Below are 19,139 nucleotides of genomic sequence, written 5' to 3'. Positions count from 1 at the left end.
TTTAATGTTTTTTACTTCGCTGATTGATTTGGTTTATTTTACTTCGCTGATTGATTTGGTTTTATTTTACTTCACTGATTGATTTCGTTTATTTTACTTGGCTTTTTTCTGCCACTTTTGGTTAATCGCGAAGATGAAAATGAGTGGTGATATGATGAAATTGATGCTCAAACTCGGGACCCTGGCGTCATAGCGCGCTGCGCTAACCACTTCGCAGCGAGCTCGGCAGTGTGGGATTAGTGTTAACATTCTTACGTCAAAGGTTTTGATAAGTTAGATGCAGTCTAGGTGTATTCTTTCATTCATTACAGACATTTCATCGAACGTTTCTTCTTACCTGCATGGATTTTAGTTTTGCACATATTTTCAGCAGGCAAGGAAAGAAAACACGAAAACCCATAAAAAAAGTAATTCCAGGAAGGAACATCCTCTAGCCGTTTCGCCTGCCGGCAAAGAAGAAACAGAGACCGCTCCGCCTACCTGATACCAAGGTGACACTCGCTCTTGGAGTACCTGGCAGGTGCTTATGGGGCTGGCGGCCGAGCCTTTCGCTCGAAGGGAGGAACTTCCATCTCCGCTGCCGCTGTTTGAAGACTCGCCCATTTGCTTGGTGTCTAACTGCGAAAGCGAAAGGTTCCTTTGCTAAACTGTCGGACGGCTGTGCAACCACGCAAGGAGTGCAACAGGTGTGTAATCTTCCACTTTGCTCCGACGTCCAAGAGAATGTAAACAAGTCTTTCGGAGAATACCGTGTAATCATCGGACTTGGTACCAGTTCTTGACATTCCGACCACCGGGGCTGGCGATCTGTGATTGTAATCTCTACAAGAAGTATTCTGTTGTTGCTGATGTGACGTTTCGTTGATGCGATGCGAAGAATGCTGCATTTCGTAAACAACATAGTGAAGGTCTTTTGTAGTGTAGTCAATCTTTGACCACAAGACGTTCGTATTCATTGTTTACCGTTTGGATGTTGCTTAGTCTGCGTGTGATAGTTGGCCTCTTTTGTCCATTGATGCAGTGAACTTGTGTTGTGAACGAAGATGGCAAGAAAGCTACTCAAGTTCCTTATACTCTTCGACAACACCAACCTCCTGTACTTCCCAGGGCAGTTCCTTAGTGGGAGAGTCCTGGTAGAGCTTGAGGAAGACACGCCAGCAATTGGTAAGTGTGCACCAACTGTCGAAACTCTTTATGGTGTATGGAATATTAGTTACGTAACCAGTCATTGGCCTATAAATGAGGAATAACATAGTTGGAATATGTTCGTTTTATCGTATAAAGTAAGCAATTTCATGGGTAAAAATATATTGTCGTATATTAAATTGTTCTATAATGTTTACATGTCCTGATATGTATATGCATACGCACGCGCACAGCGGTATTTGAAAAAAATCAAGCTGTGGTTTAAGCCATGGGCGTAACTTGAGACCTAATTTTGGAAGGGCAGAATTGATTTGGAGCTTAACTTTAAGTAGTCAGAATAAAAATGTTTTCTATCCAATAAAAATAGCGTCCAGGACTATTTCACTAAATAACTGTTACATTTGTTTGCGAAATCGTAAAAATCACTCATTGCTTTGCTCTATAGGTCCGAAGGGGTTAACAAAAGTACCATTAACCTGTAAATTGTAATAAATATGGACATTTTTGGGCTCAAGTGCCCATCCTTGCCTACACCAGGTTACGCATCTGGTTTATGCAAAGCCCTAACACGCCCTCCCAAAATTTCCTGAACACCTCCTTAAAATATTTCACAAGGCCCAATTTATTGTCATTTTGGCTTTAAATTTACCTTTACATTCCCATCCCAGATGGAAAATCCTGGATAAACCACTGATTTCAAGTGAGAGGAATTCCAGTAAATTATTTAAAAGCATAAGAATGTTATATCTTGCAAACCCATGAATGGTAGTCCCCCACCTTCTTCCGCTCTACAAATACCACAATGTAGAAGGTGTGCCCCGATAATGAATGGGCTTCACCCTTAGCATTGGAGAATATCGCGTCAATACTGATTTGCTTGACGTTTATCTACTGTATACGTTATGTAGAGGCTCTAATAGAAACTGGATATACAATTTTAGGATCATCAGCAATGATTGAGCTACGAGCTGAAACAAGGAACAGAGCTCGAGCATACAAGCTTGAATACAAGCTTCCTAAAGCCACATAAACATTATTGCATAATGCATGTCTCATGCATTAAATTAACTGTGACTGAATAGCTACGTGAATCTCTTAGTTTGTTAATAAATATTCCAAGTGCCAATTTAAGTAATTTTTGTACTGGCAGCATAATCAGTGTATAAGTTTACATCCGCTCTATTTCATACTTCCACTATTAGTCAGCTTCAATGATTTATCAGTTAGTTTTAGAATTCTGCTAAACAAGTATGATAACTTGGAGCATTAGATATACCATAGTTTCTTCTGTTGATTCATTCGCTTCCTTCAGTCATAATGCTAGTAACATCCGACAGAAATAAGTTGCAGTAGAGCTATTATAAATAACCAAAATTTTTCAGAATTCCGCGTGCCCTCTGGTTCTCTCCATTGTTCTCCCTATCTTAATTTCGAAGCACGAGTTACGAACTTAATAATCCTAATATCACGAAACAAGTATGGTCAAAGCAATTTGATCAAAACGAGATATTGATCTGGAAATTTCAATCAATAATTGTAGAAAAAAAGGTACAAAATGAAGCTCTAGGCTAGGAACCTTACATTCAGCCACTTCTGCACGATCCTGGCAACAAGACACTACATTATGTGCGGGCCACCATTTCAAGATACGTACTCAGTTTGTTGACGAGTGTAAATTAATATTACATATAGCCTACCTTAGAGACCCAAGAATTTTCTAATTGGTTTATCTATCTATATATAAAAATGGATGTATGTGTGTGTGTGTGTATATATTTGTTTGTTCCTGCATAACTCTCGAACGCCTGGAGCAATTTCAACCAAACTTGGTACACGTATAACTTGCAACCTGGAAATAAATACTGTGGGGGCAAGACACCCGTGGCACCCCTAGGGGTGGGGTGGGAAGGGGTGACATGTAAAAATAATCGAGAACCACCGATATTAAATTCCGCACAAACAGACATCCGTGACTCTATGCAATCCGCACAACGATAGTGTTTCTCGGGTTGTCTAACATTCAGGCTGTTTTGCGAATGGAATCCATAGTTTTCGTGACACTCCCAATGCTGTTCAACTTCAAGTTCATCACCTATCGGCATGGGGGGGGGGGATGAGAGAGGGTGAAAAATAAAATGCCAAAAATTACCTAGATTAGTGTCGAATCCATAGTTTCCGGACTCGCTAAGCTAATTGGCGACATTCACGATCACATTTAAAATTAGTTACATTTTACACTATAGTTAGAATTCATTATTTTCCTGTCTAATACAAGATTGGGATAAATAAATACCCCGGGCAACGCCGGGTAATCAGCTAGTTTTTAATATAAAGAAAGTAATTTTTCTTCTGGTAATATTGTTTACTTTCAGTGTGTGTGAATAAACATTGCACAAACAATGATTCCTGCTTCGATGCAGGAAACTGATTGGTTAGATTAGAATATACCAAAAACGTTAGTTTGACCAACGTGTAATTTTGACTAAATTATTTGGTAACTAAAGAAATGAGCCAATTTCGTCACAATTACTTTAAAAAATAACGCTGATGGGTAATATTTTTTGTCGTCTATTTAAATAATTGTTTTGTCATCAGCATGTGTTTTTTGGCTAGCATATTCCAAACAAATGTCTCTTTCTCTGTACATGAGTTTTGATTCAGTTGACATTTCACAATCGTATCTTATAGTTACGGAGATTTGTGCGTTAACATACTTTCTCAGCTCAGACATAAAGCATCACTTACACGAAAATGGTGTAGATATATGCGGTATTCTTAATATTTTGTGGAAAACCTAGGAAATTCGTCAATGTGTAAATACATAGTTTCGTGGCCTATGTTGAGCACAGTTCAGAGGAGGAAAGTGCTCGGTGGGAAACATTGTGAAAGTAATAACGCATTGCTATGCAAATAATGATATTTAGATGCACATAAGCCACATTCTTTACGGTTACTGTAACGAGTTGAAAGTTTAACAAAAGTGACTTCGTGTAGACCACATTTACATCTCTACTCTGGTCTGGAAAGGTGATATTTGATTACTAAAAATGAACCCAAGGTGACTTATTTTGAAAGAATGAAAAAGAGCAAACACCGGCTATACGTGAAGAAAGTATATGTTTTAAAACATAGTTCTCCAATTTCTTTGTTACAAGTTTTAATTCATTAATGATTAATTTATGTCGTAGGAACAAATTATATGTTACACAAAAATGTATTAGCTACAAACAAATTATTCAGTGGCGGCGATTGGGTTTCGAAACCGGGGGGGGACAAGGTGCCAAATCTGGGGGGCAAAGACTATATTTTGCTTTGTTGTAGATAAGGTTTAGCAGTGCGGGGGCAAAAGTGGCGAAAAGTGGGGGGCAACTTCCCCCCCTCATCGCCGCCACTGCCTGCACTGCAACTCTGCTCCAGACATGGTTGCTTCGAAGGGAAAGGGTAAAGAGCCACGTAAAACGAATGTCTAGCTGAAATTATATGTTTCACATACTGACTGATTTCCAATGAGGGTTTGGCGGGAATAACTTTACTTAATACCTGATATATAATATACAAGTATATAAAATTAGTATATACTGTATATCTGGCATTAGCTAAAGCTTACTGTCATCGTATAGTAGTTGTGATATTGTGGCCTAGAAGTAATAAGCGAGAGGGTTTCGATTTTATCCTTTGAACTTCCACCAAACGAAAACAAGAATGCAAGCTCCACCTTGAAAAGTGTTAAGTCATAGAAGAACTTCAACTCTTTTGCACCGTCATTCATTTTCACCGTCACTCACTTGCACGAGTAAGCCCTTGTAACAGGCGGCGATTTTTCTCTTAGAAAGGAAACCAAGTTAGGAATCCTTTTCCTTTGTGTTTTCGAGACTGGGCTGAAGGACCTTGAAAAGATTTTCACAACTTTCTGACTTAATTGAATACTAATATACCTGTTTAGCCTACGTATTACTCCTTAAGAGGCCATGTCATCATTATTTTTTTTGTTCACTTTATACTCAGATAGGCTAATCGGGACTGGACCTACAGTTTAAGGTGGGATCCAAACTTATACAATATGTCTCCACCTGGATTCATACTCGGGATCCCTAGATTACAAGACGTTACTCTTAGGGGACGCATCTTTGCATAAAGGCGTGCTTTCCCCTTTCCGAAAAATTCGCATGCTTTAAACACTTCATCTGAATTTTTGACGACTCCGGATTATTTTTCTAGAGCTGAAAAATGGCTAATCAGAGCTCTCGCTTCAATAATTAGTGTTCTTTGTGCAAGTGTCCCATCATCAATTTCAATTTCATCATTCTACTCAAGCTCATCTTTGTGATTAGCTAAAAGTGGCAGAAGACGACGCTAAATAACAAAAATCATGTACAATAAACATGAGTATATTGACACATATCGAAAAGTGTGAATTTATAGTAGAGCAACATGTTCTTGTGAATCGATCATGTCCTACATTGTTGGGAGAAATGCTTTCTTTACTATCAGCTTATTAGGAGGGGACAAAAATTCACTACATATTATTCGTTATGCCATACTCTCAAAATTACCCAGTGCCGTACCCAGAGTTCTATTGAGGGAGAAGGGATGAACATGTGCTCTACATATCCTATGTAAGAAAAATGTATATGATTTCAGGTGCAAGTGCACTTTCGTATGCACACATACATATATTTGCACTTGGAAATCTTACTAATCCTTCCCACGGAACACTAGCGTTCAGTTCCTCGTCCAAATAATGAATTCTTGGCTATGCTACTGTTTACTTGTAATTGTTATTCCTTTATGATAATTAATTGAATGTATTGTCATTGGACTGAAATTATATTCATATGTAACTGGCACTTCCTCCCCCTCTACTCTTTGGAGGCACCTACTTCGTATTTTGAAATTAAATTTTCCATAAGAAAAATAAGTAAATACAAGGTGTAGACCAGCCTTAAGAAACTGTTCACCTTAATCCACCCTCCTTATTTCTCCAGTGGTAGATTAGGGAGTCACCTGGAAGACTTAATTACTTCCTGGCACGTCAGTTGCTACGCTACCAAATTTGAAGAAGCAGATGGGAGGAGCAAGGTTGTGCCACCTACTTGAGCTCAGCTGTTCTGGGAGCTTCTGTAGGTACGCGTACTACCACCTCCACATGCGAATGGCAACATGTTTGCAAAGGACTTTGAAATCTCGAATGCAGTTTCCTCGCATTTTGCAAGAATGCGTTCGGAAGAGGATGCGGACAACGTCCAGCTGGAGGTCGAGATAATATCGGCTTACTCTGAGTGTATCCTTATTAATTCAGTTCTAAACGCTCCGTGGAGCAAAGGGAAGTTCAGTCTTTCGTATCGGCCTTCAAGCTGAAGCAACGTCCTTCACTCTCTCTTGAATCCTTCCGTTCTTACCAAGTCAGTCAGCAAGGTGTGCGAGGAAACACAAACATATGACTATCGGAGCGTTTTCCCCACGCCTTGCTAATTGTATATTTAGTGCCTTCTACTGTGAAGCTGCACATTTACATGAATCAGTACCCACGGCATGGTGATGGGCCATCCAAACAGTCAGTCGACTTCCCCCGGAAATCGACATTCTTTATTTGATTGTAGAGAAAACTATTTATGCACTCGATAAAATAATTAAATTTAAGTTATCTAGTATTTCAGCGGAATAGCTAAAGGGAAAACTGATTTAGCTCCAATCTCTGTGTGTAAAATGATTTGAACTTGATATTTTCACATTCCAATACTCATTTTAGAGAATAAGATAGTTTTCAAAATTTCAAACTCTTGAATTATTATTATTCATGTGAGAAGGCAAACAATAATTTTTTACTGAAATTTCCCTCTACCTTTCATAAATGTAAGTTATAAGAAATTTTAAATTGACTGGTATATGTGGCTATTTCAGTGTATTTATGGTCCAAAAGTTGAAGAGAAATATTTGCGCTATATACTTGTTCATCTGGTGTATCGAATAATAGGGATATAATAATATTAATAATAATTCATTATGATAATTGTTATTCATATTTTTATTTATTTATTACTAAATTAAGTTTTGACCGATATGCGGCCTCATCTCCTCCACAAAACTTTCTGGCGACGTGCATGTCGATACCCCCAATGGAAGGTAATATACAAATCTAGCTGTACTGTACTGTACGAGTATAATAATTAAGTAATAAATAGCGCAGAAGACATAAGTTATTTTTTGAAATATTTGAATTGTAACATTTCAAATTCAGTGTGGTAATTATGTTAATAGAAATCTTTATACCATTATTACTGTGTCTGCAAAATTATAGCCTATTCATAAAATTATTGAAGCAAAACTCTAAAGACACAATTCCTGTAATATATTTGTATGAACTTTATTAAGCTAATTACAATAACTACATAATTAAAAATTTACGCAAACTGTATAATAATTTAAAATACTAAAATAGACTTGGCTTTTACAATGTCCCGTTGCTAGAATATTTTAAACATTTTTTTTTATTCTCGCGAATAATACGAGGGATGATCGAAAAAAAAAGGTTACAAAGCCTATAACTTTTGTTTTATTCACTGTAACGTAACGAAAATTTATGTGTAAATTAATAACATGTTTGTCTTGTTGCGAGTTTGAGGACTTCGAATTCTGACCACGTATACCCTAGAAGCGGACATTTAAAATGGTGACTCGTCTAGAAAATTGGTCAAGAGTAGAAGTGAGGGCAGTGGTGCGGTTCCTGTGGGCAAAAAACACTACACCTGCTAACATTCGTAGGCAGATTGTGGAGGTGTATGGGGAGGGGACAATTTCAAGGCAACATGTAGCGAAGTGGTGTCGTGCCTTCAAAGAAGGATGGACCATTATTGTTAATGACAACCCTGGACACAGCGGTAGGCCCAGTACCTCAACCACTGACATGAACTGTGCTCTTGTGGATGAGTGTATTCGTGAGGACAGAAGAAGAACATTACGCTCAATATCAGCTGAGCTGAGACTACCATTTGGTTGGCTGGCCACCATTATCTGACATGTGATGATGTCAAAAGAGCTGCCTCATGGTGGCTACGAGAACTTGACGCGGATTTCTGTGCAACCGGTATGGAAAACCTCATCTACCGTTGTGACAAGTGCTTGAACAGAAAAGGTGATTACATCGAGGACTAGTATTGAGTGCCCTCCATCATCAGGTGTGTTGATCTTCCAGCTATGTCTAACACATACGCCATAATAGGCTTTGTAACCTTTTTTTTCGATCATCCCTCGTATGAATGTCAGCAAAATTGTAGTTGATAAAGCAAGTCAACTAACTAACTACATGTCTACGGAGTAATAAAGAAAAGTTTCATAGTATGACCACTGTTTTAATGTTAAACTTTTAACAAAGAACTCATTTTTCGAGCATATCACGTTATACATAAAGTATGCGTCCTTATTAATAATAATAATTAATATGTACAATCAGGAAGCTCAAGACATAGGGTATCAAAAAATGTATTCTCCAAGGTAACTTATTATGGTTTTATAAATTAAATCAGGAAGTGATCAGATCTCACAATTTTTTTGTACTTATTTTTTCGTACACCTTGAAATAATCGAACTCCTTTATCCATATATTTTTTTTAAGATAGCGAAACATTCACGCCATATGTTGGCACTCCCACAACAGGTTCACGAGGACTTTTGTAGTTGGTATTTTATTAAACTGGGCAAATGTACACTTTAAAAGGTTATATAATTGTAACAATATATAAAAAACTATGTATATAAAAGCTAATAATAGAAATGAGTGTGTGTGTACGCACAATGGAATTTTATCAATGTCGTTTTTAATTATGCTTTTCTGTTGTGAATCTAATCAGCATGAGTGAAAAAGGGAAAAAGTTGGAGGTTTAAGGAAAGTTTGTACAATTGAACATCCTTTTTTTTTTTAAACAGGAAAATTAGATATTGGAAATAAGACTTCTAAGTTCTACTACATTTACACATCCCAACTTTCCGCATTTGCATGCAAAGGCATTGACTTTATTTGAAAAGGAAAACATATGCACTTAAGGTAGAAAGCATGGTAAAAAAAAATAAGTTCCAAGAAACAATTATGCGAAACCGAACATGGAAACTTTAATGGAAGACCTCAATGGAGACATCATCATTACATGTATACCTTGTTTATGAGTCTTTTGCATGCTGTTGTCCCATATTTGCACTTTGAAGCCATTTTTTATTGCTTATAGCAAGTCATTTCGGAGCAGTTCGAGATAAATCAACTCTTTACAAATATCCGCTTTTATGTTAAATGTGTTCTCCGGTGAAAGAAGAATGGCCTTTTATCTTTATGCAATTGTTTTCGTTTTCTGCAAAAGTTAACAAATTGCTTATACCCAAATTATTGAGTTCAGGGAACACTTTTCCACGGAACGCTCATTAGTGGGTGTTTGCATGACAAAAATAGGCAGACAAAATGTTGGTTGAATCCTTGGAATTTCGCGGCTATTCTTTACTTCCGTGTTATTAGCGTGACTCCGAAAGTGTGGGTAAATATTCATGTCGTGATACATTCGTGACTGGTTTGTGTAGGGTTCCAGAAGCTGTGTGCAACGAGGAAATTCCGTTTAAATTGAAAAGAATGGATGAAGTAGACGGATATTGCCACGAGGGCATCAGAAGAGAGAAGCAGTTACCTTAGTAATTGTTAATTAACTTTCCATTACTCATTGATTTGACTTATTTTACATGGCTTTTCTTCGACTTTTGACTAATCGCAACGATGAGGATAAGATGGACGATGAGGAAAGTCACTAACGCAAATGGACAGGATGGTCTTCCTCTTGGCGTTATGGTGACGCTGTCGCCTTGTAAAGCGCTCCTCGGTTGGGGCACAGGTATAGTGGTTCGGATTTCACATTAAACTGTAGGCCCAGTCCCAATTATCCTACCTGAGCATAGAAATGGGTTTAAAGAAACAAATACGATACAGAATACAAACCCCACAGAGGATGAATTATATTGGCTGTAGGTCAAGGCGCCAGAGCTTAGTTAGCCTCCGGGAATGCAGTTGCCAGGGCGAGATTTACATTTGGGTGCCTTCCGGAAAGATTACCCCTTACACACCTCCATTAACCATGTGAAGGGCTCGGGTGTAAAACATGGTAAGTGACATTTTGGTAATTTTTGAGTTACTAAGTAAAATGCTCCATCCATCAACAATTTAAAAGTAAAATTGCCATGCCATATAATTTGCATTGGACTCAGTGAAGCTTTGTGGAATTGGTAAACACAACACGAAAACAATTTATCTACAGTATAGCTTCTAATAACCTTTCTTTAATGAACTCAGAAATGAACAAAATGTCACTTAGCATGTTTTACACCCGAGTCCTTCATTTAATATGCATTTTTTAAAAGATAAATTGATAAATGTCAACGTTTAGTAGGTTCATTTAAGCAGCAAATTCAGTCATTAAGGATGCTGAATGTTTTGCACATGAACTCAATGTACACTCATGGACACGTCTGAGTTGTAACAAACCCATTGGCTTCCGATGGGATCATTACAACCCAGAAGTGACCATGACTGTACAATTCAAATTCATTAATAAGTATTATGGAAAAATTTGATTTTTTTCATAATCGTTTCTTACATGCAGTGGTGGCGGAAAGGGGGGCAGTTGCCCTCCAATTTTTGCCACTTTTGCCCCCGCACTATGCTAAACCTTATCTACGAGGAAAAGTAAGCTGTCTTTGCCCCCTCCCTTCCCTCAGTTTTGGAACTTTGCCTCCTGGTTTTGAATCGCCGCCACTACTTACATGTATATGGAATGGGTGTTGCATGTTTATATGAGCTCGTAGCTCATTTGAATTGAAGTAATTCCTTATTACTGCATCTTTAGATTATAGAGTAGCTAAACGAAGAGCCAAGTAACGTTCCAATTCCTACAAAAGTATTAGAAAACACGGTTTTGGACGATCAAAGCAGAAAGGTGTCAACTTGTAACCAAATCAAAGTATTTATGTAATCCATCTAAATATGAATTGTGCGAATAGTTTAGATATATTCCAAAATTATTTTCAGTCTCTTAAGACGGAATACACAAAGCCCTAATTCCACTCAAGAAGCACGTGTCTTGCATATTACCATACTACATGGTAGAAACAACCAGAAGAACACCTGTTCCAAAAGATAGCTATCGTGTAATATCAGTTTAGCTTGACCTGGCCTGAGTCATGGAGGAAGCAGTACCCTCTAACACATCATCTTGGTTCGGAACATCATGTACTCAAATTCTTGTTTGTAATGTGTCTTACTTAGTCGTGACAGACAACAAAAAACATAACAGGTTGATGCACTTTTACAATAAAACAAGAAATACTTTTAAAAAAATTGTCCCAAGGAACAGGAGATGCAACTTTATAAAACATTTGTTGAACTTAATTTGGTCTACGTGCGTGGATCTTCAAACATGTGGTCTTGATGCCTCCGAAGAAGCGGACAACATGTGAATTGGCTTTTTACAGAGATCATTGTACTCTTAAGGGTCGGCTGGACTTTGAACCTAAGTTAGAAATGCATTCTCTGAGCACGTTGCAACATTCGAAAAATAGTTTTTGAAATTTCGAGAAATTGTTTCCTTTTAGAAAACTTTGTTGAGAAACCTGAGGAATTTCATGAGGATCTCTTTTTTATTCTTTGGTTTTATTTATAAAGAATTTAAGCTTGTTGATGACACCAGTGCTTCTAAATTTTGCAAAAGCCCAGATACTGACAATCCTGTTCTTTACTACGTCGTATTACGCGTATTTAGAGTCTCAAGAGATTAGCCGACACTTTAATAATGAAGATAAGCTGTTAGAGAACCATGAAAATAGGTATATCTTCAGAGAAAAATTGAGAGGCAAAAACATAAATATAATATTCCATAATTTGCTTGTCAACAAGATAATAGAGCAACAACTTGATACACGTCAATAAGCCAGGCCTCTACGATGGCGTAGTTGTAACGTCGCCACCTTGTAATCAAGGAGTCCGGGGTTTCTATACCCGGTGGAGTTACTAGATATAAGTTAGCCTATCTGGACCTAACATCAATAAGGTGAACTTCACGTATTCATGTGAGCATCTTTAACTCAACAAACGCAGATAACAGTATACTCCCTGGAATTCTCAGGATGGACTTAGGTCTGAGGCTTGGCTGTATACCATTGTATCCTTGGCCTTGTATACACGGCATACCACTTGTATTGTATTTTTGTTACTTGACGTCTCTTTTCTGCCACTTTTGGATACTCACGACGACGGGGATGAGTGATGATTAGATAAAATTGATGAAGGGACCCACACAAGCTTCCATGACCAGACCGGAATTCGAAACCACTTAAATCTCTTGGCCATCGAGCAGACGGCATAACATTGTTCTTTAAATAATTCCAGGGTGTTTTTGTTAATGTCCGTTTGCAACTCAACTACTGCACTTCTATCAGTAATACCTGTAACAAAAATATATCTAGCACAGATTCAGAAATAAGCACGCAAAGGACTAAGACAATAAGAAGAGGAAAATTAGGTAAGTAGAGACTGAACACGAACAAAAGAAAGCAAAGTGACCTTCAGCGAGAACGCACACGCAAAAGAACAACAAAAAAGCACCAAATGCTCGAGCAATTACTGTTTCTCTCTTCTGCACAGCTACTGCTCTCGATAACAGTACATCCGATTATAAAACAACTGAGGAAGCTTTGTTTGTTTCCAGTAATTTTCTTGGGGAAGTAGCAGTCATGTGACTGGGAGGAAGCAAGGTAATAGCGGGACTTCCATTGCGTCTGCTGATGTGTAGAAAGTCATGACAAAGGTGTGGTTGCTGTGCTGGATCCACTCACACAACGCCCAAACTCCTGTAATTTTTTCGCTCTCTCTTAACCCACCCAATGGCTGAATCTTACGGACGCTGCAAGCACAGCGATTGTAGCGGACAGTATGTTACGCAAGGTTGTGCTGCATTTTTTTTGTCTAGGGAAGGGTGAGGAACTTGCAGGAAGACAATGTCATTATAACACGGAAGTACCATGAAGATACGTATTAACTGCAATATGAGCTGCTTGAACGTTAGGCTGAAACTCGACACAGAAAATAATCGTGTTTCCAACTTGAAACTCTCTCAGCATGCGTAATCCCTCTGGGCTTTTAAGTTCCGATGTAGGTGTGGGCTCATGGTTGTCTATAACCTTTCAAGTGGTGTAAACAACGAGTGAAGAGTACGTGGGTAGAGGAGCAAGAAGTTGGACATAGACTGTCTTCTGTTGAGGAAAATCGAAAGGGAAGTCGATCACACATGTTTCTGCCAGCAGGTGACTTGTGCAGTCAGTCGTAATAATGCTAACGAAGTAATTACGCAGATTTAATATTTGAAACCCTATTTAGATATGATAAACACTGCAAACAGACTTTGGCTCACAGTTGTTCACCGGTATTACGTCATTTTATATGTTAACTGCCATGATATCGGTCGCAATCTACACGTGCTTCTATGGAAATTGGCTCTCTTGCCTATTCATGTCTGTTTGCCGAAGGGCCAGTTCGCTTCTGACGCGATTAGTGGTCTCGCCACTCTAGTGACATCTAGAAACATCTAGAATCTTTGGGCGCCACCAATTAAAGGATACAAGATGGAGAGTAAGAGTGGCAAGGGATGAACATGTAACGAAACGATATAAAATAGTTTGTGAGTATCTTAAGGTATTTTTATACTTTGGTTGGCAACTTCTCTCTTCGGTCAACTTACCCAAGATTTTTCAACTTATAACTGATGCCAGTCCTTATTCTAACATACAGTGGAATCTATAATCTATATTGTTTCTCAGAGGACCTAAGTAGAAAAACTAAAATGCGTAAAAATAAAAAAATGGCGGGAAATTATATAACGTTTTGATGGACCGTGGAAAATGAAAGCAGGAAAATAAAATGAATATCCAATAACGTAAAATTGGGGTTGCAACAAGACATTACGATCAGTATGGATGCAAATCGAGAGATCTCAATGGAAGTACTAAAAAGAAGTCTCATTCTTGGTTGAAATGGTTCTACGTTCGATCAGTTAGCAATAAATAAGGAGAAAGTTGGTTGCATTATGTGCAAATACATTGCAATAAACCAGATCTTGGAAGGAGAAGAAAACTTGAAAGCATCTCGCGCTTCGTTTATATTCTACAAATGGGCAGCTTGCAGCTTGTTTAGCTTCTTCATTCAGTTTGCAGCACATGTTGATTGTCCACTTTTGATTGAAAGAAACGTAGCCAGTAAAGCAGTGGAGTTTATACCAGCTCTTCAACTTGTGACGTCATTAATACGTCAGGGGCTACCCACTTGCGCCTAAAGCATCAATGCTACCATATCTGGATCAAGCAACATCTTGTGAACAAGTCAGTGCTTTAATTATTTTTTGTGTGCCTCTCCAGGTTGCATAGCGAGTTATCATAACCATATTCTCAATATACATTAAAAACTGAATGTTATTCGTGGTTAGTTCTACTGAACTAATTAATACAGTCCTTTTGCATAATCCCTATACCAATATCAACACCTGTATTACTTTGAGAGGACATGACAAGAATTTAGAAATAATTTTTCCACCACATTGCGGATCTTGATGATTTAGTCCCAGAATGATTCATGTCATGAACTAGGTTGATGTTGTGTATGTAAAGTGTAAATGTTGTTAAAGTAAACGCCTGTTTTCGGTGAGGATGATAGTAAGAGACTAGAAAGAGGGAGGGGTTCCTTCATTCCCTTATCGCACCACTACAACAGAAAACAAAAACTTGGGAATTGGATTTTAATCTGAAAATATGATTTTTTCGAGATGCAGTAAATATAACTCTTCCTGACCGGAGCGTGCTGCTGATCAAATCACTTCCACAAAGAGGTGAGATTTTGAATGTGTGGGGCCCTGTTTTTACATCCTTACTTTTTACCTTATATGGGCCTCCCAATGGCGTAGCGGCACGTCGGCGCCTTGTAATCAATAGGTTCAGGGTTCGATAACCAGAGGCTCATAGTAGTTCGGATCACATTTTACACTGTTGATCCAGTCCCAATTAGCCTATGTGTGCATAATAATGCGTACGCACACGCATATACTCATATATTGTTCGTTTGTTTAAGTCCTCTTTATGGTTAATCGGGACTGGGCCTACAGTTTAAAGTGGGATCCGAACCACTATATGCCTCCACCGAGTGTACTGAACCCAGGACCCCCTTGATCACAAGGCGACGACAATATATACTGCATATACCTCAGAATTCGTGAAGGCTAATAAATTAGCCTTATGTCGCTAACCCTACAAAAGACAAAACTACGGAGTATCTAAGGTTTTGATTTTTACTTTGAAGATGTTCTGTCATAACAGTTGAAAAAAAAAAGATTTTATCAATAAGGGGAAATACAAAGAAAAGTACATGGTGCTGTAACGTGATTTCCCAATCAACGGAAAAGGTCCTGAGCCCGGTGAGCAAGCGATAGCGTGGAACTGAGAAAGCAAAATGTGCCAGCACACTTGGAAGACCATAATTCTCCATTTCGTCTGGAACTGGAAGGTGGGATGTGGCAAGCATTCCACCACGCGGCATTTTAACTTTCACTTCTCCTTATAGCGGATTACGTAAGCGTGTCGTAGAGGCATCGAATACATAAACAAAATCGCTGGTTTTCTCCCGATATCTTTTCAAGCAGGGGATCCATCTGCGGCGGTTGTGCTCAAGGCCTTTCGTTTCACTTCGTGATCCCGCCAATTTCGTGGCATTTGCTGTACGCAGAGATTGGAGCGCGGAGAGATTTCAACTAGCGAGACAGAACGGTAATTCAAAATTCGTGATATCTTATCTAAATCAAAAATGAAGAATCTTCATAGATTTGTAATCACTTTCCTCGAATTAATTTCAGTTACAGTGTAGAATGAAATAGCTCTGGAATCAAGCAAATCACCTGAACTCTTTTCTTATATTTTCGCTATTTTACATCACTTTTACATCTTTCTACACTCTTAAAATATATGCAAATCGTGGCAACAGGACACTCCTTATAGCTCTTTGGATTTGATTTTGATTTGGTTAATTTAGTTGGTTTTTCTACAGCTTTTGGCGTTAATCCGAAATTGGCGTTGTTTTGATTTGATTTTGATTTGGTTTATTTTACTTCGCTCTTACTGCCACTTTTGGCTAATCGCGAAGATGAGGATGAGTGAAGAGATCGGAGGTCGGCTGGAATTGACATTGTGTAGCACCATCTTTGATGGCTTGTTACACCATTTGCTATCAAACCATACCAAGTAAGGAGGCCTTTAACACTGTTAGGTATTGTGTTACACCAGTTAGGTTGTTACACCACTTTTGGTCTCAAGTCAGTTGCATATTGGGACGATGACAAACACTTTTAATTTTACGTTTCTTTCCTACCGATTTTGGCAAATGGCGACGATGATGTTGAATGGCGACTCGATAAAAATGGAACGGAATATTCATACCAAAACCAAAACTTAATCCTTGACCTTCGGTGGCGAGATGGTTGAATACCTACTGTGTCTAATTAAATTGCGCCGGCCCCCGTGGCGGAGTTGTTAGCACATCGCGCTACGACGCCAGAAGTCAAGGGTTCGAATCCCGGCTCGGACATGGATGTTTGTGATTGTCTGTCCTGAAAGTCCTGAAATAGAGATTTGAGTGAAATGATATGAGTAAATGAAGTGTGCTGGGGGAAGCTTCCGCTTCGGGTCTTTCCTTAAAATAAAAAAAATAAAAATAAAAAGTGGTACACAAATCGCGCTACGACGCCAGGGATCCCGGGTTCGAATCCTGGCCTGGACACGGATGTTTGTGACTGTCCATTAATCAATTTGATCATATCATCACTCATCCCCATCTTCGCAAATTAGCCAAAAGTGGCACAAGAAGCGAAGTAAAATAAAGCAAATCAATCATAATTAAATTGCATGTGATTAGATATAAAAGGCTGGATACTTTCTTGCACAAATGTTCAAGAATGCCAGCTCCCACCAAACTGTTTAAACACAACGGCGAGTCTTATCATACAGGAATAAAATAAACAGCTAAGACTCACGAAAATTTTAACTTTATCTTAGTTTACCACCTCGTAGTGCCTTTACAACTTTTTGCGCTGAGTGGACATTATACCACGTATGTTAGGTTTGAAAAAAAAATGCGAATAGCTCTATACAATTTAAATATGGAAAACTTCCTTTTTGAAATATTTCGGTCTCTAAATTTTACCATACCAACCAACATTGGTCTTATGTCCATTCTCATTTCCATGTACGCTTTGCATGAAGCGTAACGAAAACATTTTAGTGTGATAAATTGAGAAAGTTAATAGGAATTATACTTAACCGTATAAATATTACAATACACGCAAATGTTCATCGTATAATCGCTATTACAAAGGTAAACGCATATTTCAGGCCAAGTTAAATTAATTGCTTTAGAGTGCTGTAATTTTAAGAATAAAAGTACTTAACATTTTCCTCTTAGTGTATACATTACACATTGTGACAGATGACATTTTACATACGCAAAAAACAACTGGTAATATATCTTCCGAATACGATAGGTGAAAGTTGAGGCCTAATTAATTGATTGGATACTTCACATTTTATTGCGATTTTATTGGTCTCGAATATCGTCTTGAATGAAGATATTCTCTCGGGATATCAGCCAATCAAACTCTTTGCTTGGAGGGGTTATGGTGCTCGATTTAGGTGTAAACAGGAAGTATGCATACTTGCACGGAAGTCTACTCTCTTTTTGAGAGTAGATAAATGCATATTATTATCATTAACAATAACGATAACAACACATTAAAATAATCAATCCTCATAATGAATCATTATTAATTTCCTTACACAAATATCATTCCCGAGTCTTCACGGTCTGTTCTGAATTTTTTAAATTTTTACGAATTGTTATTGCATATACTGGGAATAAATTAAAAGGCTAAAATATAATTCTATTGTTGATTGTGATATATATATATATATATATATATATATATATATATATATATATATATATATATATGTGTGTGTGTGTGTGTGTGTGTGTGTATGTATGTATGTATCAAGAAAGTGTGGGGCGTTACACCCACACCCCCTATACGCATTCATGGCGTGGTGCTATGCACAGGGAAGCACTTTACCTTTTTTTTTTTACCTTTTTATATTCAATATTCACTAAATAATATTACATTGGTCTACTTTATGTAATTGTCAATGCAGTTGTGTTTTCTTTGCTTCATTCTATTTCTTATGTTTTCTTGTTTCTTTCTTCTTCTGCTCTATTTTAATATTGTTGTAATTGTAATTTCCATTATTCTATGTACACCTATTTGTAATTTGCAAAACTCTGTTATACTCGCAGATGATAAGTAAATAGATAAGAGATGGCCATTTTCATGTAGAAAAGTTCATTATTTTTTGAATGAATAGAATAAATAAAATTAACATTTCTTGTATTTTTATATGAGAATTAACATGAAGGGTTCACAAACTCCGTCTTGTACAGCAATTCAATTTGATAGGGACGAGTTGTGAAACATTTGCAATGGTGTAGATTTTCTCGGCTTCTAAACTTCTTTATTTATTGATATTATTGTTTTTTAACCAACAATAATAAATATTCAAAATATTGTTGAGCCTTCCTTATGGTGTGGTGTGGCCATTCTCACCAATGATATTTGAAACATGAAACGATAAAATATAATGGAAATATTTGAAACATAATGACTATTACTTATTGGATATTTGATTGATTGATTTCGTTTATTTCTCTTTACTTTTCTGCTAATCGCGAAGATGAGAATGAGTGATGAAATTCACGAAGGGACACTCACAAAGAACACCCATGCCAGGCCGGAATTCGAATCGGGGACCCCTGGTGTCGTGACGCGCTGTGCTAACCACTCCGCCACGTAGGTCGGCACTTATTGGAGGGACACAGTTATACCTGA

The 19,139-nt window shown here is 37.8% G+C and overlaps 1 protein-coding gene across 2 annotated transcripts in view; it reads left to right on the top strand.

The window, feature by feature from the left end:
• Positions 1-568: 568 nt before the first annotated feature.
• The window catches only part of Vdup1 (arrestin family protein Vdup1), a 108,500-nt gene continuing 89,929 nt past the window's right edge, over positions 569-19,139 (top strand). The window contains exon 1 of one of the 2 annotated variants that reach the window (XM_083130843.1): positions 569-1,164. In XM_083130843.1, the coding sequence (XP_082986969.1) occupies positions 1,044-1,164 (121 nt within the window). In that variant the 5' untranslated portion in view covers positions 569-1,043. The remainder of the gene's footprint in view (positions 1,165-19,139) is intronic. The other variant, XM_083130844.1, reaches the window with a different exon arrangement.

The sequence above is a fragment of the Lepisma saccharinum genome, chromosome 11 (genome assembly GCF_977018435.1).
Source record: "Lepisma saccharinum chromosome 11, izLepSacc3.1, whole genome shotgun sequence".
Classification (NCBI taxonomy): Eukaryota; Metazoa; Arthropoda; class Insecta; order Zygentoma; family Lepismatidae; genus Lepisma; species Lepisma saccharinum.
This window is presented reverse-complemented; position numbering and strand designations above follow the sequence as displayed.